At 38.5% G+C, this 21,973-nt stretch overlaps 1 protein-coding gene and 1 long non-coding RNA gene across 3 annotated transcripts in view; one reads left to right on the top strand and one right to left on the bottom strand.

Annotated features, from left to right (window-relative positions):
• Nucleotides 1-672: 672 nt before the first annotated feature.
• On the top strand, nucleotides 673-21,971 carry LOC121076382. Of its 2 annotated transcripts, XR_005823491.1 has the most exons (6): nucleotides 673-7,928; nucleotides 8,611-8,683; nucleotides 11,467-11,662; nucleotides 11,981-14,246; nucleotides 15,679-17,796; nucleotides 19,648-21,971. It is a non-coding gene; the product is annotated as an uncharacterized LOC121076382 (long non-coding RNA). The 2 variants fall into 2 exon arrangements; XR_005823492.1 differs by lacking the exon at nucleotides 11,981-14,246 and having other exon boundaries at nucleotides 673-8,683; nucleotides 17,703-17,796.
• TEX9 (testis expressed 9) overlaps nucleotides 17,141-21,973 on the bottom strand; it is a 37,516-nt gene continuing 32,683 nt past the window's right edge. The window contains exon 12 of the mRNA XM_040570669.1: nucleotides 17,141-17,347. Within this exon, the coding sequence (XP_040426603.1) occupies nucleotides 17,141-17,347 (207 nt within the window). The remainder of the gene's footprint in view (nucleotides 17,348-21,973) is intronic.

Genomic DNA, 21,973 nt, shown 5'->3' with positions numbered 1-21,973 from the left:
GTTTTTAATTGGATTTTATATACAGTTTTATAATACCAATATTTGTGTTTTTAAATAAGAGATTTTTTTCATGACTGCAAATTTGGTGTGCAAATTACCTTTCATTTGCATAATGTAAATACCCAGTTTTTTACCTTGTTTCTGGATATGTGTTTTGGACATCCCATGTACTACAAATGATTGAAAAAGGCTTTGTATTTGCAGTTGGTATGAATAACCTTCAAAATAACAATTAAGAGGCGTGTCTTTACAAGCAGAAACTCTTAGCAAGAAAAGTTAAAGCTGTTCTTTCCCTTACCTCTCACAAACACAATAATATATTTTTCAGTTTTAAAAATACTTTTTTAATTCTGATTTTTATTTTTATTAGTTTTCTCTTAAGAAGTATAAAAGAAGCTAATTTTGTTTTGAAGTAAGTATTCTAATGATTTGCAAAACTGTAACCTGTAATTATTTGCTTTACTGATCTAAAATTACCTGGGTAAATCAATATATGGGAGAAGAGCAGAATATCAAAATCCCTTTTTTTTTTTTTTTTTAACCAGGGGACTAAAAAGAAAATTTTTTAGCTACCTGTTTGTTACCAGAAAAAAAGGGAAAGACCTGGCTTGAACTATCCAGTATTTGAAGAACTTTTACAAGTTAGGTCTAAATAAAGGTTTGAATATTAATGTAAACTTAACAAACATTAATATCCAAGCACCTATGAATCTTGAAATTTAGATCCCAATGTACTTTGGATACTGTAATGTTTATTTTCTTTTTAAATTTTGAGCATAGTGCTGCATACTGAAGAAAGCCATGTAGCTATTTCCTAATAATTTGGGGTCTTTAAAGAGTTCTCATGTGAAGTAAAGACAACAGTTTTCACACTCAAAATGCAGTTCAAGATTTAATATCTGATCTAAACAAGCAAGTTATGGTGACTACATTTATACTGTAATCCTTTTAAAGGAGCATTGTGCCTCTTTCAGCAACTTGTTCTTTATTTCTGGCAAGATAAAATTATATCATTTTTCTGAAGAGCGTCTAAAGTGCTACATGATATGTAATGGCCTAGAGGGTGTTGCATTAAAGTAGGCTGAACTGTTACTTTACATGCTTTATGGATTCCTGATTCTCCAATATCATAACTTTCCTCACCAAGAGAAGGTCTGGGTTATGCTAAGTATCTCCTATTAATTTTCAGAATTAGAGTGGATTCTAATGTTCTACTTGTCTTGCACAAGTAGACTGAAGATAGAGGAGGGTTTAGTGGTTGATTATGGGGGTTGTCCATATATGTCTTCTAAATTGATGTGGGTAATCCAGACAACACTTGTTTACAGACAACTGGATAAGCGTCTCTGCCCATGATTGGTTTTGTGGGTTACAGCTGCTTATAGAGCACGCTAAATAAGCTACATCTCTCTTATGTATTTTTTTTTGCTTCTTTTAATTTCCTCTATTTTGTTAGTTTTCCAGTATTTCTCCTTCTATGTGTGCAGTAGGAGCATAGAGGAGTTGTACTGGAAGGACACTGAATATTGTATGTGGCAGTAGAACTGCTCATTGGTTGTCCTGGGATTATGATCTATTGAAAACAATAGACAAGGCCTGTCGTAGGCTGCTGTGTCTTAGGGTTTTCTGTTATTTTTAATATCTTTATCTAGGTAGTGATGACTAGATGTGTACTTTGATTCTTGATGTCAGCCTTGCCTTTCTTGTTGTGGAGGACAAGAAAGCCCCTGCTCACCCTGAGCTTTGAGTGAAGAGTGGGTATGTGAACACATATATAGTAAGCAATTAAAATACAACTGTATACTACACTACATTATTCTTACGATGTTTTTGTGTAGTATAGGGATAGACAATGGCAAATAATGTGTGTATATATGGCTGGTGTTTTGTAATCTTTCCGTACAGCCTGATTTGCTTAATTTTATAACTTGATTGAACTGAAGTTTTGTCTCTTTCAATGGTAAAACATTGTATTTTGAAGAAGGGTTACTGAAGTAAGAGCTAATTTGTAGTTATTCTAGACTTCCTTGTGCTTGAGTGCTTTGCAGTGGGAGCTGTGTGTGCCTGCCAGCCTGCCTCTCAGACCTTTCTCTCTTTCACCTCTTGTGTAGCCAGGACAGCCAATGGAAGGAGCATCTCCAGGCCAATCCTACTGCAGATGTCATTGTTTCATTTCTAATAATCTTAGCAAAAAGACTGCTCCTTTCATAGTAGTGGGGATAATTTCTATAAACAAGGCAAATAATTGATTCTTTACAAGGGTTTCCTTTTTTTCTAATTAACAAAAAATAAAAGCTGATTGAACTCAGATTTCGTATATTTTATTATGAGCCTAACTGACCCTTCTAGTGCTATAACTAGAAATGGACAGCAAGCTGCCAGTTTATATGGCTACTTCAAATAGCTTACAGTTTAAATCCTGCTTGCGCTACATTTAAGAGTGAGATGACTTCTAGTCCTCTGGCTGTGTATGTTGGTCTGAATACTCAAAAGGCTGAAATACTACATCTTACTCTGCTTCTACAAAAGAGAGATTGCTCAGAGTGAAAGACTTATTCTGCATGATGAAAATGAGAATTGCCAGAATACAAAATTATTCTAAACTCATTGGCTGAGATTAAAACTTGCTTCATTATTTTCAGCCCTCTGTGGATGCACAGGCCAAACATCAGTAACCTGCAAGATTTGTTAAAGGCTTTACTATTCTAATTCCCACTGGGGTATTTTAATGGCAGCTGTTAAAATTCTCAGACTGGAGCTTCACATCCGTATTCCCTTCCTCACAGACACCTGTAATGGGTTTCATCTGTTTTCTTTGTTATTCCCTCTGCTCATTTAAATGTAATGTGCATTTCTCATCACACCACTGGATTAACTTTTATATAAATTACTGAAATGCACAGATACACACACACATGCTTATCCCAGAAGAGCAGAGGATAGGATTTTGGGCTCGAGTATAAAGCTGGCTAAAGAAAAATACTGTAGTAAAATCCTCATGCCTTTCTTTAAAACAAAAGAAAATTTGTGTTATGTGGCCAGTAAGGTGAGGCCTTTTGAAGCTTCTCCTGAAGTTATCTTCCCTGTTCCCTCAGAAATGAATGCCAGGAATGAAGAAACTCATTCCATTTATACTTTTGCTGTGTTACTACCAGTCATGTGGTCTTTCTACCTCTTCCCTGCAGTCCTCTTTCTCATTTATATTGGGTAGAATCATGGCTTTGCTAGTTTTCTCTTGGGATGAGTTGGCCAGATATGGGGAGGGTATTGTATTGCCTCAGGGATTATTCATTTCTAGGACCTTTATTCTGCAAGTGATGTATTAATGGAACGTACTAATAGGTGTTTTAACCTGATACCTGATTGAAATTCCAATTGAACCTGCCTTGATTCATCTATGACATAAGCAATTCAGGGTGCCAGCCTTGCATTTGCACCTGAGTTAACTCAAAAATAACTTGTGTACAGTGGTTGTTAAAGCTGAGGCAGGGTCACTGAACAGTCTGAGACAGTGATGTTAAGCTATAAACTTTCTGCTGCCACAACTGTTCTTTGCAACACCTCACTCAGCACTTTGAAGTCATGTTGGTGAGTCTCCACTACTGGAGTCCCAACAGGGATCACAGAATAGATACAGCTCATGAATTAAAGGTATGAGATCAGCTGAGATGTAGTCATTAAGAATTTAATCTGCAGAAGATGCATGCTGCAATGCTGGTCAAATTCAGTTTTAGTAGGAGGCCAGGCTTGTATGAATCTTATTTAATTCCCTTACTCAGTGAGCAGGGAGCAAAAAAAAAAAAAAAACTTAATCTAGATGAGTCAGTGTTATGTACCTCTTTGCAAACACTTTTCCCAAATGAGCAGTGTTGCCAACTTAGCTGGAAGAAAGGCCTGCTGTGATGACTCTGCCATCTTATTTCCTTTTACAACCTGTATATGAGGCTGGCAGGCTGTTCTTTCATCAGTCAAGCATTGCTCTTGGGATAAAATAATATTACGGATTTGGATGAAGATGTGGTCCTTGTAGCTGTTGACAAGGATGGGAATTACATGAGACTGGTAAATGGTGTAGTGGTCTTAGGAGGAAAAATGCTAGTGCAAAAATGTGAAATACTCTGTTTGAACAAAACCAGTTCTGCTTTGCCTTGATTTTTTGATTTTAGTTACTTAAGGAACTAGAAATAAAATCCTGCTATTACAACTATGCAACTTTGGCATTTTAACTCCCAACACTTACTGTTGTTGTTCATTTGCACTACCACTGCGTGCAGAGGCCCAATCCAGGTTTATAGTTACTTTATATGCCTAGCTAACAACAACAAAAAAAAATCCTGTAAGAAGTTTGCAGTGGGAGGTTGGAGAAAAGCAGTATTTTAAAGGAACAAAATCAGAAACATGGAGAGCAAGCAACCTCCTAAAATTAATCCCCAGTGAAAATCAGATGAAGTAGAGTTTACATGGTACTTCTAGCAGAGCTAGAAAAAAAGCGTTTCCATTACAGTGTTTTGATTTACGAGGCCTTTTCCAACCAAACCATGTAACCATAGTTTAATATTCAAAATCCACAGGGAGAAGCAGCAATCAGATAGAACAGAAGATGTATTTTAGAATAGTACCAACAACTTCAGCATTACCAAAAAAAAGGTTCCTACAGTGTACTTTGTGTGAAGAATGAAGGTATGTTTTGAATCTTGCTTTTATTTGGATGTTGTAAAATTCAATCATATGTGCATATTTAACTAGGAAAAAAATGGCATCTTACAGAAGGTCTCTATCTGTCATACCTTAAAAGCAAAGAGAAGAGTATCTAATAATAAAAAAAATGCTATTTTTAATAGACTACTATAAAGTTGTTACCTGTGCGTAAAGCATAAAGAACAATGCTATCTTGTTATAATGTGTCAAAATACTCTTTAATGAGGAAAGGTATATAAAATGCACAGAGTAGGGTACAACAGCTACTAATACCTTCATTATTGTCTGTCAAAAAATGACAGTGCTATCAGTAAATGAATGAGCTCGAAGGAATAAACAGCTTGTAGAAATTGCTTTCACAGTGATCTCTAACCAGATGCAGTTTAAGCCTTCAAATTTCAGTGTAGTCATTTTGGCAATAGCAACGTATGAATATGTTAGGTGTCAAAAATGTTTTTCTCTGTTTTCTGTAGTTAGGGACTTGGAGTGTTTTTTTGGATTTAAATAATCTTCATGAAATATAGGTACATTCTGCCCACTAAAAAATTGCTTAGCCACTAGCATTATTCTGGACTGCAGAATTCAACCTACTAATTACACTTTAAACAAGTACAGTTGTGGGGTTTTGTCCTTTCGGAATTAATGGACCTCTTTGTCTTGCTTGAGGCATATCAGAGCGATACCATGAACAAAATGCTAATCTGACCCTTGGTTCCAGGACTTGTTTCTTGGGCTTCAGCATAATATTTTTGAGGCTCGTTCCAGTAATAAATTACAGTTTTAATGATGGTTCTGCTAACATATGGCAAGTATAAAACACTTTTAATAGTTTAAGCAACATAGCTTCCATTAAATCTTTGCAAGGACTGAAGAACAGTAAATTAACAGCCCAATTATTCATTTGTTGTTCCTTGCTGAATTATTTAACACCTTTCTCTTTCCTGCTTTAGTGAATAGTCTATGTTAGAAATACTATTACTAATCCAGTTACCAAATCTTCAACCATATTTACTGCTCCATTTATTTTACATCTGTACATGATGTTTACCTGAGAAGCAATGAAGGCAGACTCAATTTCTTCTAAATCAATATTTTTTCAAGCGCCTGCCCAAACTGATGATGTTTAAACCAGGACAATTTAAAAAGATGAAGTAAGAAACTCATGAAAATTTCTATAGAGGAGTAGTTTTTTCTGACTTCTAACAGCCTAATTATTTATGAATTTAAAAGTAAAGTTTGCCTCCTGCCAATACCTTCCTGAGTTTAATGTTCTTGGTTGTGCTTCTGATCTTGTGGTTAGCTTGTGCTCTTAAGAGAAAACTCACTGCTGTACAGAGCACAAGATTAGCAAAGGCTGAAAGCATGACAACTCTGGTAACAAGAATATGTATCTGTAGTATCCCTTAGAAGTAAGACTCTGGCTAAAGTATCTGATTTTTCTGTACACACTTTGAAAGACAAAATCTTTGCTTAATGGTTAAAGGTTGAAGTCTGAGACATGGGGAAAGAGAGAGCAGGGGAAAGGTGACAGTTTATTTTAAAAAGGCACATTCCAACCTTTACTTAGTTTATGTCTATTTTATACAGTTTAAATTAGCTAAATTTTGGTACATTTGTTTTAATGTACTTATCCAAGCAATCTGTCAGTTACCTAGTAGTGTTTATTTACAGATTGAATTCTGGTGCCATCATCTGTTGAGAACGTATAATTGCAACATGGGCAGACTGGGATCCTAAAAACATCTAGATTACATTTATATTGCTTGTTTCACATATAACTTCAATTCTTATACTTACAGAAAGACATTACATATGCTATTTAAAAAAAAAAAGTTGTCTATGCAATGGAGCAGCCATTTTCTGTTGGGTTGGATATCACGTGTGAAAACTAGTAACGGCAAAGCAGAAGTTTACAAGGAGATGAACTACACAATGTGAACTTTATAAGTGCATGTGTAAAGTTGACTTCATGTAGCCACTTTGTCAAAAACTACTGTCCCTGAAATTTTACAGCGAGAGTATGTGTTGTAGTTATTCTGTTTGGAAACTGTTACTCTTTGGAATATTTTTTGGAAACTGTTTTGTTTTGGTAAAGAGTTTCTGACCTGCAAGAACAAAGCTATTTGAAAGTAGTAAAAACTGCTTGAATTCTGCAGCTCTAGATACTGGAGCTCAAGCTTTCATTCTCTTTCCTGGGAATAAACTATCCCAGCAGTATTCTGTGTTTTTGTCAATACTAGCATCTGCAGAATGGAGTGTGACTGATTTATTTGCTTTAGCAAAAAGTGTGTATTTAAATTCAGAAGATCATCCAGTGGCAAGAAGATTCAATGGGTCTTACTTGCTGGTAATAGATGCCTACAGTGTATCAGACATCTCTAGGTGTGAGGTGTGGTAGTAGGAAGGTTCCTTTCTACATTTGTAGCTTATTGCCACTGGATTATAAACTTTTCTTTATTCATAGGTTCAGTCTCAGGCTTTTTTTACCAAGTTAATTTACCAAGTTAATGTTTATCGGAGTCCAGCAAAAGAAATAAGTATGCAAGTGGTGGAGAGATGTCTGGAGTCACACGTATTAGAACGAAGAGCAACACGTGGTTATACCTCAGGCCTAAGTGCCTGAGGTTTGTGGGTGAAAGTCATCTGTCCAAAGATGTCTGCATCAGCGCTGATCTTTTTCTGGTAACAGCCAGTGAAGAGAGATGCTGACATGCCCTCACTCTCCGGTAGACATAGCAGGCAGGTGGATCTGCTGCTCTCTCTTGACAGTAGCAGGAGCTCTGGCAGATTCAGCTGGAGATGCTACCTTAATGGTCTGAACTTTGCTAAAAACGTATGCCATACAATATATCCATGCTGTTGCCAGATTGCTGCTGTAGAGAAAGAAACTCCATGATGAATATCCACAAAATCCTTAGCAACAAAATATTTATATATCAGTTATAATTCAGTGAAAGATGTGTGCTGCACTTTAAGCTACCCAGGTGTACTCAAAACTTGTTGCTGATTTTTGCAGTCTCTTAATCTTCCTGTTTATTCTGTGCTTCATTAAAGTCAATCTCTGCTGGACAAACTGTCACTCAGGCTAGGCCTGTCCTGCTGTCTGCAGTCTCTGGGGAGCACCCTTCATCCTGATAAATGGTCTATTAGGAGAGCACGTCAAAGAGAAACCCTCCTTGAAGCTAAATAGATTACAGTCTCTTCCTTCTGAACAATCTCAGTGGAATGGGGTAGGCACAATCATTAAAGCGGATTTAGAGTAAGACACTTTTTCTTCAGGATGGGAAATTGCTCTGAGTTTACAAAGATACAGATTAATTCTAGTAAATGTATAAAGGGAAAATTCACAGCATTAAGCTCTTGCCACCAGAATGGGCACAGTGTGTTGTCCCAGAAACTGCTGAACTTGACTTGTTCTTGTTTTTTTTTTTCATGGAGTTGGGGAAACGCTAGGGAGAGGAGGATGAGCTCAGTTATCTTCCTCTGAGATGAGCGGACTTGTAGCAGAGGTTGGCTCAGTTCTCCTTCAGGTCCTTGGAAGCCGTACCAAGTTCCCGAGGCTGGTCCTGGCCTCCAGACACTGTATTGCAGGGATTGAGTGTAGCGCCCAGGGTCACGCTGCAGGATCCCTCCCTGCACATACATGCACTGAGGCTCTGACTGGGTAAACAGAGATTTAGTTGGGCCCCAGGATCCAAAGTGCTGTGTGGCTTGTAAACTTAATTAAAAAGATGTTAGGTGCAAAAGCTTGGCTGAGGGGGAGGTTTACTATGTATTTATGAAAGTATGTAAAGCTTGGCTCCCTGTAAGCCTTGCCTGGTGGCGGTGTTTTTCCATAATAGACTGCTGTTCCTGTAACCCATGTTTTTGTTTTTTTCCTCTCACTTTCTTTTCTGCTGATGCCTCGGGGAGGGCTGGCCAGGTGCTGAGCAGCCAAATGTTGCCAGTGACCAAAACTCAGTCCCTGCAGGTGGGCATGTGAAAGGTATGCACTGCTCAAAAATGCCATTTTACTGTTCCTAAACGCCCTTAGAGTCTCTCTCCTTTCCTTTTGTAGGCTTCTCAAGTCTTTTTTGTAAGAGCTATTTAAAAAGGAGAGAGCATTTATATACATACACATGTATTTTTTTGCTTCACTGGAAATCGGGATGCCCTCAATGATTTTACAACACTGGCTCATATTTTTCTTCTAGTACTCACAAAACTGATGCTTTTGGTCAAAAGAATATACCTTTTGTTAGGGTAAACTTAGCCAGACCTCTCAAATTTTAAATATTAATAATTGTACTACCACATCCCTTTCTCTGTATTACTGAGTAGGGATGAGGAGGAAACCCATTCAGAACTTTTCCCCACATATATCTGTGTCCTGAACATCCTTTTCTGATGGCAGCAAAAGTCTCCATTTATCTGGTCTTGAGATTATTCGCTGTTCTGTGGATGTTTGATATGTTGCAAGGGTGTGCATGGGAAAGGGAGAAGCCTGTGTGAAGAGGAGGCAGAGGCGATCCTGGTGCTTTGGTTTTGGTCCTTGCAGGAATTAATGTTCTGAAGTTCTGATTTTCACCCCTGTTGGACCCAAGAGAAGTCCAACAAAACTGTCCCACTTCTGTCAGCACCAAAGAGGGTGGCAAGTCCTTATTGGTGGTGCTTGTGTGAGAATGGGTCTGAGGGGGATTCTGCCAGACTCTCTTGTGAGGCGAGTGGCTATTTCCCTGAGAGAAGATAGAAAAGGATTATTCTGAGTGACGTGAACTTTAAACAGATTAAATGAATATCAATTCGCTTTTTCTGGTAGAGCGTCTTCATGAAAGAAGGAAAGTAATAAGATAACAAAAAAGTAATAAACAGCAAATGCAACATTACTTTTAGTGAAAGGGTAAGCAAATATAATAGATTTTTTAATAAGAGTAATAAAAAAACATGTTGAAAACTTGTGTAATCACATGATGTCAATGTTTCTGAACTGCATCTTGTTTCTTGCAGCATTAATGTATGCTCTGTCTGCCTGGGAATATTTGGTAGACAATGACTGCAATGATAGTACAAAAGTTGAAAGAGGTAACACAAGGAAAAGGGTGTTCTGGAAGACTCTTTTCAACTCTTTCTTTTGTTGTTATTTATTTAAATGCAAATCTTTTAGGAAAAAAAAAAAGCCCAAAATCTGATAAATATTCAGTAGCCTTGGTGGATTCATGAATGTGAAGCTGTATGGAAACCGTGAGTCATACAGGAAGTTGTCTAGGAAAACAGAACACTTTTGATATTTTGTAAGTTAAAGGAAGAGCAACCTTATGAAATAAGCCAAGGCCTATAGCATATTTTTAGAATCTTTTAAGAATAAATAGTGTGGGAAAAAAATCCCTTTGGTTATCTTCAGGCAGACCTAAGCGGTACTGAATCCGGACAGCTATAATTAGTGCAGCCTTCTGCTTTGAGATCTGTGAATGACAAGGGCCTGGTATCTTATTATTAGAAAAGCAGGTTGTTGCGAGGTCTGGGACCAGGTAATCATGCACAATTGAAGTGGTGAGCATGGTATCTAGCAGTGTCATTCTGCTGTGAATGTACTATTTCACGTTCAGTGGAAGTAGCCCTCTCTTGGCTGAGATCACCTCCCAGGACTGGACATGGTCTGATACAAATAGGTGGAAAAGCTCATCTTCCCTTTCTGTCCCTTGGTAAGTCAGTGCTTGTACAGGGTGGCTTTCACTCCCTGAGCAAAGCACAGTAAAGATGTGGCTTCTCCACGTGACTCCTGAAAAAGGAATTAAAACTTCCTGCAGTGCTGGGGTCCTCAGGAGTCTCTCAGCTCTCCTGTGTTGGTCATGAACAGGGTATGAGACTCAGCTCCTTCACCTGAACAACATTTTGGCATGCTCTAAATATGTTAATTTTTTAATACATTAAGGTTAAAACTTACTCAACCTCTTTAAAATTGTCTCTGTTTCCAAGGTATCAACAACAAAAATATTTCCTGAAAGAGAGCTACAGAAAAGCTTGGATGCATTTTTACTGCAAGTGTCATGAATGTCATGTTATTTCACAGCTTTATTTTTAAGCATCTTAATTACTGCTTCTACTTACACTTAGAAGATTACCAACTAGCAAGGATTCTAAACTTTGTTCAAGTGAAATTGACATAGCATAAAAAGAACTCACAGAAAACATCTTTGGGATGTAGATGTAACAAAAATATGTGCTTTAGCATTTATTGTGTCTTGGTATTTTTATCTTTTTTTCATGTTCCTACCTTATCTCATTATGAGTTTATTACAAGGGCTTTGTATACTCACAGTACACTATGAGTAACTTTGTTTAACATTATTATTATTATATAAGATAACTTGCAAATTCTGCTTCTTTTATTGTTAGATTATAAATTTTGAGCAATATTATTTAGAAAGAGTGTCAACAAATGTCAAGGATTTTTTGTGTTTTTACTCAGATTATTTTTCTGTATACTACCTTAACAGTCATTTAGCACAGACTAGGACTGGCCAGAAAATTCGTACTCAAGGAAGGAAGGATTCATGCCATTTTGGTATGAAAAACATCTTATTTTTTCACTACTGCTTTAGGAAAAAGAAACGAGTTCTCTGATGCAGCTGAGGGCAGAGAACGTGGATTATCTACATTTAGGATTGATGGGTATTGAATTTATTTAAGATCATGTACTGTTTATGACGTCTAACTTTATAGTCTCAACTCTCATATCCCACTTTGAAAGCACATTTTGAGTATTGTTGTTTGCTTTCCTGCTTACAGTTTGGGACAAGCCGCTGCAAAGCTCCTTGACACTATGCCCAAGCTCAAGGTGTCCAGAGGAGGACTTGTGCAGGCATCTCCCTTCTTATGTACACCTTGCGTCTGGACTGGGTTGGACACCATTCTCTTCTGCTTGTGCGCAGAGTAACAGGGTGCTCTCCCATGACTCACTAATCCAGCTTGGGAGCCAAGCAAGGTGGGTATTTGCTTGACAAGCTGCCTGGAAGGCAAAGATAATCTAATTTTTATTTTATTTATTGGGGGGAGGGGAGATCCATATTTTCAAATATTGACATTTGTTAGAAGATCTTTCTTCTTTCTTTCTCCTTACCTAAACTAGGTAAAAAAAAAATATACAAATTTATAGTCCTTCAGGAAACTGGCACATTACATGACAAGTAGGCAAGAACGAATTGTTCATTTCAAGTTAGTTTTAAAAAAGGGAGAAAGTACTTTTTTCTTAAAAAGAGAGTGAATCTTGCAGTCTAGATAACAGGAATTTTGTTTTATGCAGCTGCTAGTGAGGAGTCTGATGTCAAAATGCACTGGTACATGTAAGTAGAAATCAATAAACATGAATTATTTAGGAGACAGGATAAAAATGGGTGAGTATTAAAATAGAACCAATTCACTGTATAAGCACTAAGGAACGTGTTTGAATTCCTAGCAATTTTGCAGCAAATCCATTTAGAATCTCAATTTATGTGCATACAACCAAAGTGGAAGTGAATATTTCATTATCTAAATGTAAATGAATTATATATAAATTTTAACTAAACTGCATGAACTAACTGTTAAAGATCAAGTATCTTAAGTTAGAATACCTGTGGTATATAAAAGCAGAAGTATCTAGCCGGATGGTGTGACAATAAGGAGCAACTGTATTTCAAATAACAAGCATGTAGAAATTGCGTGGGGTCAGTCAAGGAGCAGAGGGATTTGACTGACTAACAAAGTTTAAAACAAGCTGGAAGGAAGAGATGAGACAGTTTAGGAGTGACAGCTCTCCCTGTGCGACTGGTAGAAGGTTTTAACATTGCTTCGAGGTGGAGAAAAAAAATCTATAGTAGAAATGGTAGCAAACGAGACAGACTGAGTCAAGCAATTTACTCTGCTAGACACCAAATGCTTTTTTGAAGCTGTTCCAACCCAATCCATTCTATGATATGATTCCGGGATTTCAAAAATGATCTCAGAACAAGTACCAATGGCCAAAGAAAACCAGAAGAAAGTTTCTGTGTTGGTGGGGCAAAGAGAAGGTCTCATTTAATTGAATCAAATTGCCTAAACTTCTTTTAGGGAGGATGCTTATGTGCATATATAGAGCTCATAGACAGCCAGAGACAGGACTAAGGCTCCTGCCTTGCAACACAGCACTCTGGCTGGGAGCATGGTGTCTCCTCCCTCTGCTTGGGGTATCCCTAAGAGCCCAGACTGCCCTCCCTGGGGCCCTCCAAGAAAAATGGCCCATCATCTTAGAAAGCTTATGTCAGTCAGACCATGAGACCAGTACTGCTTTGTGATAAGCAGAGAGGCAGATGAGAATAATGGCAATTAGGTACCTGGGGAGGTGTGTTCAGTGATAGCCTTTAGGAGGTGGTGGTGTACCCATTCAAGTGCAGTACAGGTATAAACACACTAATCTGCTTGATGTTCCTGCTGTCCAAGTATGACAAGCATTGTTGCCAGCATGAGCAAAGCAGTAAGATAAAGTAGCTTTTTGAATGCCATGCAGCAAATTACAGACAAAACCAGAATTTAGGCACACCTAATCCTTAGTCTGTCCAATCCTACTAATTGCTCAAAGTCTCTGTGTTGTTGTCACATACAAAAGGTAATTACATATTTGAAAATGTTCCCTGCTAGTTGCTTGGAGAGCTATTAAAGAACCTACATGCGAGGGATGAATGAGACTAAGTTTTTCCATTGTTCAGAAGAAATGCAGGATGGGCAAACTCTGTGTACAGAAATAGTGCTCTGAATAGCAGAAGAAAGATTTTAGTACCAGCTTTTACAGTGGAATTGACAAATGTGAGGATTATTAGTCCACAAAATGTAAGAAAATGACTGTGGATGTTCCAGCCCTTCAAGTGTTTAGAATCTCCAATATTTTCAGAGTCTGCAGGATTAGCCCCTGGTTTGCAAAGGTAAAGCCTTACCTGATAGGCTTTCAAGGAACATTCCTCTTGGAAGAAATAATTCAAACCATCAGTTCATTCTAGAGCGTTATTAGAGACCTTCATCACTGTGCTGCAGATACTGGTTTCCTTGTGCATGGAGTGAATTAGTGCTATGTTTCAGCTGGATTTCATGATTGTATTATCCAGTCAGTATTAAAATCCATTCATGCCAATCCTTTGAAATACCAACCTGTTGTGAATGCAATGTCATGCTTTGTGGGAGCTAGTTACATTATGAAAGAAACAAAATGTGTGTATGGTAGGCTGCTTTGAAATGCTGTACTCCTAGACAAGCAGGAAGGGGTAAAAAGGAAAAAAAAAACTGAAAATCTCTGGGTAGGTTAAGTTCTAGCAAATTACTGATTTCTTAACCATATTATTCCCTCAAAGATAAAAACATCCTGTGTCTTCGTTCTGCTGCTGGAGTTGATCAATTCAACAAAGCTGTCCAAGCAAAGAATTAAACCTACTGTATGACTCTCACCACTGGACACTGAGAATTGTGCAGGCGAAGAAAGCATATTTCTGCCTCCTCTGCCTGTCTGGTTCTTGCCATGACTTACCACAGCTCATATGTACGTGTTTTGCAGCATCATCAAAGTATGTACTTATTATCATTTTCTAGCTCCACTAAAGTTTAAATTCAAAATCTCAAAGTTCCTTCTCGTGCTATTTCCTTAGCTTCCTCTCTTGTGATACGATTAAAACATCTCTTGCCCTATAATCACAGGTAAACAAAGCACATTGATACTGCTTCAAACATATGTACTATTTAAAAGGCAAGCCTATGTAAAATATTTTTCAAATGAACTTGGTTAAAATTTCAGAAGTATAGTTGTTTGTGAGATGGGGATTTCCTGTATATCCAACAGTAGCAGAAAAGTAGAAACTATAATTACATATCCTATAAAATTCTTTGGGTCATCAACTTCAGGTGATGCGCCCTTATTAAAGCACTAAAATGTTTCTAGACTCATTGCAGTGAAAACAAAGTTGTCAACAGCAGTGTTCATCTACTAGGACAGCAAACTGATCACCAATTCCTACATGAGTAACAGAAAGGTTAAGAAAAAGGTCTTCAACAGGAGGACTTTTTTTTAGTCACAAGGGACAAAGGAGGAGAAAAAAAAAGACTAAAGAAAGTTATATACGGAGAAGCCATTTAATGCAGATTTACCATAAGGCAAGGTAACCTTGCTTGAATGTTATGGACTGTAGAAACTCTATGAACGCATTGTATTTTAAACACTTAATCTGTTTTACAAACTATGTACATTCTTCTGCTAAATAAGATGAATTGGGATTCAAGAAGCAGCACATCCTGACAAATCTCCTCCTAAAGGCATCCATTAATATAAATCAACAGTAGCAATTTTGTTTGATCATTTATTTGTGAGAATCATTAAGGTTTATTAACATAATTATTCCCTGTGGGACTTCATGCCACATAAATGAGAAATGGCATTATCAATATTTAAAAGATCAGTGTGTAATGTTCAGAGTACTTAAACAGTACTCTGCAGGTGGTGTCCAGCTGTAGCAAATTAGAATAGGTTTGATTTCTAAATTGTAGAAATACAGTTTCAACTTAACTGTTCATTTCAGAAAGTACTAAGTTTGCATATCGTACAAAGCATAAATGCACAACCAAACTCTAGTTACTGCTTGCATGAAGTGTGTATACATTGTCTTCTGATGTCAAGTGGCCAACTTGTCTTTATACGCCAAATGGCAAGCAAATGTCTTTTACTGGTCAAAGTCCTTTTGTTATTTTCTTTGCCGCAGTCCCCCCAGCTATGCAGCCACCAGCACCAGCGTGTTCTTTCCAGGGACACAGCAACCAAGTCAAGGTGAGAGGCAAAGGGCTGGGAACACCTGGCAGCCAGGCCTCTGGGGGCTTCATCTGGTCCATAGCAGCACAGAGTAATTCACCAGTTCACTGGTGATTTTTTTTTTTTTTGAGCATAAAGTTGCTGTTTTATCAGCAGTGAAATGTGTCATTAACTACCGTGCCCTCTTCTTTTCTCTGAAGGCTTTTGAATAAAACATCAGGGAGCCTACTAAAGATACCCCAGGGCTCCTGCAGATGTCCCCACACGGGGCAAGGAAGCAGAGCCTTCACCAGCCCAGGGCTTTTTCCAGAACTCTGCTGAGCTGACTGGCAGGATGAAATGCCAGAGCAGGAGATGGACACAGGCTTTCACATTGCTCTCAGCCCTTTCTGGGGTTGTTGTTTGTTTTCTGTTTATAGCCCTTTGGTTGCCCTTCCCATTGTTTTAGTGATGTTGTGGCTTAGGGTTACAGTTACAGACTAGCTTGTTAAATACTTTGTTAGATGCTGAATTCTGAAAATGTCAGTTTTATTCTGTTTTCCCCTCTCTGCTAAATTCCCCTTTAGAGTTCCTCAGCTTTTACTTACACACAAATGTTAAAATGAACTCTTTGGAATTACTGTTTGGTGTGTCTTGCAGGAAGGAGAGGGGTTCTGCTTTCTTCTAAGCACATTTCTTGGTGCTCTTTTGCACTCAAATTAGAAATATATGCAAACACGTGGGCTTGGTGCTTCCAAGGAATTAGGCAGTCCAGGGAGCATGTGCCATCTCACCCTTTTACTGGGTACATACTTTACTATGGGGGCTAATACAGGGAGGAGGAGAAGAGTAAAGCTCAGCATTTGACAGATTTTTCTCAATATCTTTTTCAGTCATGGAAACGATAAATATTCCTTCCAGAGATGTGCTTTCTGATGGTAGTGCATTAAAAATGCTGGAAATGGAAAACATGACCAGGTAGAGTATTTAAGAGGCAGGCAGAAGTTGAAGTGCAGGATGATGGCTGGGTTGAAGGCAATGACTGGTTTTCCTCTGAGACAGTCCCCTTCCCCATCTTGGCAGATGAGCTGATTTCAGGATGGTCACTCGAATGTTTCTTTTGAACCCCATGCAGAAAAGACAATGAAAGATAAGAAAAAGTAGCATAAATGCAAGTTTGTTACTTAATCTCTGTTTCCAAATTAAATGCTACAAATGGATCTTGTTATCTTGAAGGGCACTTCTTAACAGATAAATAGATCACAGTGTTCACACAGAAGTCTGAGTAAGCTTCATACAACTTTCTTGATGAGCTTTTATAAGCAGAATTGTCATACCCATAAACATTTAGATTCTCAACTAAACATCGCTGTCCGTTTTCATTAAAAAGAAATCGGTCCTTTTGCTTGAACTTGTGATCTCAATTCTTTTTCAGTTTAACTGGGGGAACAAAAGTTTAAATTGAAGTGGATAAAGCTCTTGCTGCACAAACAAGAATGTCATAGTAGTTTTACGATCATCTTTACACAGAACTCTGTTCTGCCTAGGACATTTGCTTAAAAAAAAAAAAAAAAGATTACAGGTAAAGCAGAAAGCCTGGTAATTGCAGCTTGTATTTTCCCCTGTGTTTGCTAGTTGGATTAAAAAGAGCATGGTGGACATTGCTTTCAAATTATTTTTTAATCACTGAATGCTAGGAAAGTTGTGCCAAATGCACTTGAGAAATTCTCTGCTCCATAACCTGAGCAGATCTACTAGCCAGGCAGCCAGTTGGCAGGAAAGTTCAGACTGTGTTGTGTGCTGTAAAAGCTTGTTTCCCAGCTCACTGAATGGAACACAATCCTGTTGGCTGTTGTACAAAATTTGGCTGACGTTGATGGTACAGGTATCCTGAAAAAAAAGACAGCAATTATAAGAAGCAATTGAACTCTGTAGTATAGATTAAAATAATAAGAAGCTATAGAATATATAGGACACTTACAAAACTACTAAGCAATGTAAATAATGTTGATTGAATGAAGGGTTGCAGAAAGCCACAAGCTTAGTTTGGTAGGAGTAATAGGAATAGGACAGAAACTACAGAGACAGAAGCACCCAGAGAAGATACAAAAGAAAACAGCCAATGAGTCTAAGGCAGCCTCCCATCTTAACCCTGAACAAATCCTGATGGGTTGAATGAAGTTTGGAAAGAGACTTGAAACTTAGTGAAGAAATAGCGTCTCGATTCCCTGCTTTTGTTTACAAGGTCCAAATGAGTTTGGTCTGCATGTTTCAAGAAGCACATGTGTTTTATGGCACTGCTGATGTGGAAACAAAGAATTGACAAGGATATTATGGAGGTAAGACACCATGGGATGAAGAATGGTTTTGTCAACATGTAAGCCTGGAAGGGACAATGTGATCATCTACCTGCGTGAAAGCAGAATCAAGTGTAGTTGCACTACCTTACTGTTTTTATTTTTAAAAATCCTCTCTACGAAATAGCTAATGAGTCTGTTTTAATGTAAGTCTGCCCTTTTAACTAAAATAATTATTTTGTGTCCAACCAGCCAAAATCCCCTTTATAAGAAACATTGGGGTGTAGTGTTGTCACTGTGGAGTAAAATTCATCCGTAGTCTTCGGAATTTATGTATTCAGTTTTTTAGAAACTCTGTGCTTCCTCAGAAGAGCGGGTGGGTGCTTTAAGAACTCAAATAAGCCAGTAATAAATATTAATAGGAAATATTAAGAACTCCAAGTTTACTTGGAAATATATGCTGTATATGATGCTGTGGATATACATTCTAATTGGCTTTGCTACATCTGCCTTTAGATGCCCACAACATTTACTTTTGACTAGTACAGCTGAGCAGAGATGGAAGCCTGAAACTGAAGCAAAGAACATGCTGCCCCTATAAGACTAATTGCTGTTCATGTCCTTTTCACAAACATCCTTTCTGGCCTGAGACTCCGTTTATTCTCTTTATTCTTTGAAAACTCAATTATATAGCTAAATATTTACTAAAACCACATTTTCTCATCAGGAGCAGCTGTATTTTTGCCGAACGAATTTGAAGCACAGAATATTTTTGTTCTGTGTAATATTTTTGTTTACAGTCCATAATGTCATAAGTAAAAGATCACTTCTGCCTGCTGTTGCCCTGGGACATATTTTCCCCTCTACTGCAGAGTAATCTTCCCCCCCCCCCCCCCCACCACCACCCCCCCAAAAAAAAAAACTATTTGTAGTATTAGTGCTCAGATTTTCTTGACAGTGATAGCCCCTTAGCTGCTAAATCTGCTATCCCATCCATCACTAACATCAAGGAGAGCAAGCATTAGTTTCTCTGTGACTTATCTAGGTCTTTAGTAGATCAATACCACTGCTCAGATGTTTCAGACTCTTCCCTGTTAATTCACATTTATCTTTTCATCCAAAGAAGGTAAATTGTCTCACAGAGACACCATGTTATCCCCAGTAGTGGCTTATATTGTTGCAAAGTCAGCATGACCCACATATCTTATCTCAGCTGGAATGCATTTGTCACTGTCACATGGTATGATCATCTGGTAAAATGCCCTAGAAAAAAGGTAAACCTGCAAAATGGCATCACTTTTTTCATTTAATGACCTTATCTGCTGTGTGCTCCTACATAATCTTTGGTTTAAACCCTTAAAGTAAAGGAAACCTTCTCTTTCCCTTTAATGCTCCATTTTGTCATTTTTATCATGAGCAAAATTTTCGTTCCTCAGCAGTCTTCATTTCTGCAGTAGTAGATTGATCAGTAGGTGGTGATACTGAGGCTGAGAACTGAATCGTTTATTAATATGCTCTGTTAACCCTGAGAAACGGGTGCTGAATTTAACGCTTCACTTGTACAGTTGGCTGCTGGTTTACCCGATGCTTTTCAGGCCCTGGGAGTTTTTAATGGTGTTAGGAAAAAGGAATGAGAAGCAGGTCACTGACCAGTAAGCTATAAGCAGACTACTGCAAGAAGAAATGCTGTATGAAACAAGAGTTTGATGGTAATTATGTAACTGGGACTCCTTCCTTTCCAAACTGTAGTAAAGTAGACGTTTCACTATCTGTTATTCTAAAAACTTGGTAATATATATTATGGAAAGAAAACTTAAGTATAAACACACTTGACAGTAAGGAGTCTGATGTAGCCGGCTGCAAAACGACTGCGTTTTCACTCTGTTCTGTCAGATGTGTTGAGCAACTCTGTCCAAGACTACAAGTGTGGCCTTTAACTGAGAAATTAGTTGGTGCCATCCATCAAGGAGGTCTGCTTTTTGACATAAGGAAAAGGTAGGTCCACTTTAAACACAGTGCTAGACTTCTTTGCAAATAAGAATCTACCACAGAGGCCTCTGCTAGGAGCAGTGACCTGCTGTGACCACACAGCTGGGAGGAGCAGCAAAAGCAGATGCTTCCCACAGGTGGAGGTGGATCATTCAACGGGGACAACCTTGCTGGGGAGAATGGGAAGTGCTAGGGCAGAGGAGAGAAGTGCTTGCTCAGATGCAGGTGTGCTACTCACATGCCTGCATGGCCAGCAAGTTTGCAGATGACCACAATGAGGGGGTGCAGTCAGTTCTTTGGTTGGGTGGGACTGAGCAGCAGCTCCCTGGAAGCTACGGGGAAGGTATAGTGGGAGACTGAGATGTTAATAGCCACAAATTGAAAGAAGGGGGAAGTTCTGGATGTAAAGGGAAAAAAAAAAAAAAGACAACCAAGCTTTAGGACGGGAGCCTGCAGTTCTTGGGGAAGCTCTCACGAAAGAATAAATGAGACCAGCAGTTGTATTTGGATTAGGGGAAATTATTGTTTTCCATCTCCAAGTATTTAATTTAATAAAAGGAGTAGGGCAAGGGTTGTTTCTGTGCATATGGTTGTTTGTGTGGCATTTCTGGAGTATTTTCCCTTCACCAATAAACTGGGTGATTGTACAGGCTGAAAGGTTGCTTTCTGTTTGGAGATCTGTGCACACAGTATGTTTTTTGAACTTCCCCATGGCTTAATTTATGTTGGAGAAAACTATGAGGGCATTAAAGGTAAGAGTTTCTGAACACAAGCTGCCGTAAGATTTGAGGATAAAAGAATTCTCTGGTTGGATTTTTTTTTCTTTACATTATATATTCACTGGAGCAAATCTGAAATGTATGGGAAATCAAAGAAAAATGAGGCACTGAGGACTGTAAACCTCCAAGTATTTTCTATACTGGATATTAGTGCTGTGGTCTGTCCCTTCTGTGAAAGAAACACTGCTCGTGAATATTGTTGATATACAAATGCAAGCCACCTCTTAATTTTAGGAAGGACTCTGTGAACTGACTTGCTGGTCTCATGTATGTTTTTCAAACACTTTGAATCCTGGTTTTCTCTCTGAATGCCTTGCTCTCCTGGAGACTGAACCTAGGTATACTTAATGTTCTTATTTTAGAGTGTTGCTGTTCCAAATTAAGGACATGTGTGCAAAAATTAAATTCTACATCTGAAGACTATTTACTGTTGCTTCCAGAAGTAAGGTGAGGGGAGCTGATTTTATTTTCTTTGGCAAGAAGGAAAATTCCATTTAACTGAGGCATATGGCTGTTTACTCAGGAGAAGGGAGTAGCAGAGAATGTTCATGGTGTTTCTTTCTGCCACAGCTCAACCTTCCGCTTGCATCAGTTCGGTTAAAGATGGCCTATAGTTGTCCGGGTAGCTTGTTTTTCTCAAGTGTTGTGGGAGAACATTTTTCTCTTGAAAGTGTGAAGAATACCCAAAGCTTCAGAAAGTATTACGCTAATCTTGGGCATTCTAATAAAATATTGGAAATTGATTTAAAAAAATGAGTGTTCCCATCCCACATGTATACAGATTGAAGCATACCTAGTACAGAATCAGTAGAAACAGGCAAACTTTTTGTTTACCTGTTCCTGAAAGGTTTTTGTCTTAAGGTTAATTGTTTTAATTATCAAATAGGTGACAATGAGTTTTAAATACTATTTTAAATGAGCTTAAATGCCTTTAATCTCACGCAACTCTGTAGAAGGGAAAATAAATATGAGAAAAGTGGCAGAAGGTATTTGAGTAGAGTTTGGGTTGATTTCCCTCCAGGAGCAAAGCCATTTGGGAGAAATTCTTGGAGTGAGCATCTGTGTGCTGTGTAAGGTGTCTCTGGAGAAGCTAGGATTAGATTTTCCTTCCTTTTTGCCTGTCGGGTTTGAGCGAGGCACACTGAGGTACCTTCCCAGGACTTCTCTCTTCTGGTGAGGGCCATGGCTAGTGCTCCCTGACTGCTTCCCCTTTGGCAATCGCCATGAAGGACAGAAATTCGTAATTAAATGCTGCCATCTAGTTTGTGCGCTTAGAGATGCGTAAAGCAAAATGCTGTTTTAAGTAGTACTTGGGGGGGAATCGCTCCAGGAGCCCTTCTGGAAGCCATCCCAGCCAGCATTTTCCCGCGGCCGGGCCCTTGCCGCCGCAGGCCGCCCCGGAAGGCGAGGCCGGTGCCGCCGGTTGCCATGGCGGCGCGGGCGGCTGCGGG

This window comes from Cygnus olor, chromosome 11 (genome assembly GCF_009769625.2).
Source record: "Cygnus olor isolate bCygOlo1 chromosome 11, bCygOlo1.pri.v2, whole genome shotgun sequence".
Classification (NCBI taxonomy): domain Eukaryota; kingdom Metazoa; phylum Chordata; class Aves; order Anseriformes; family Anatidae; genus Cygnus; species Cygnus olor.
This window is presented reverse-complemented; position numbering and strand designations above follow the sequence as displayed.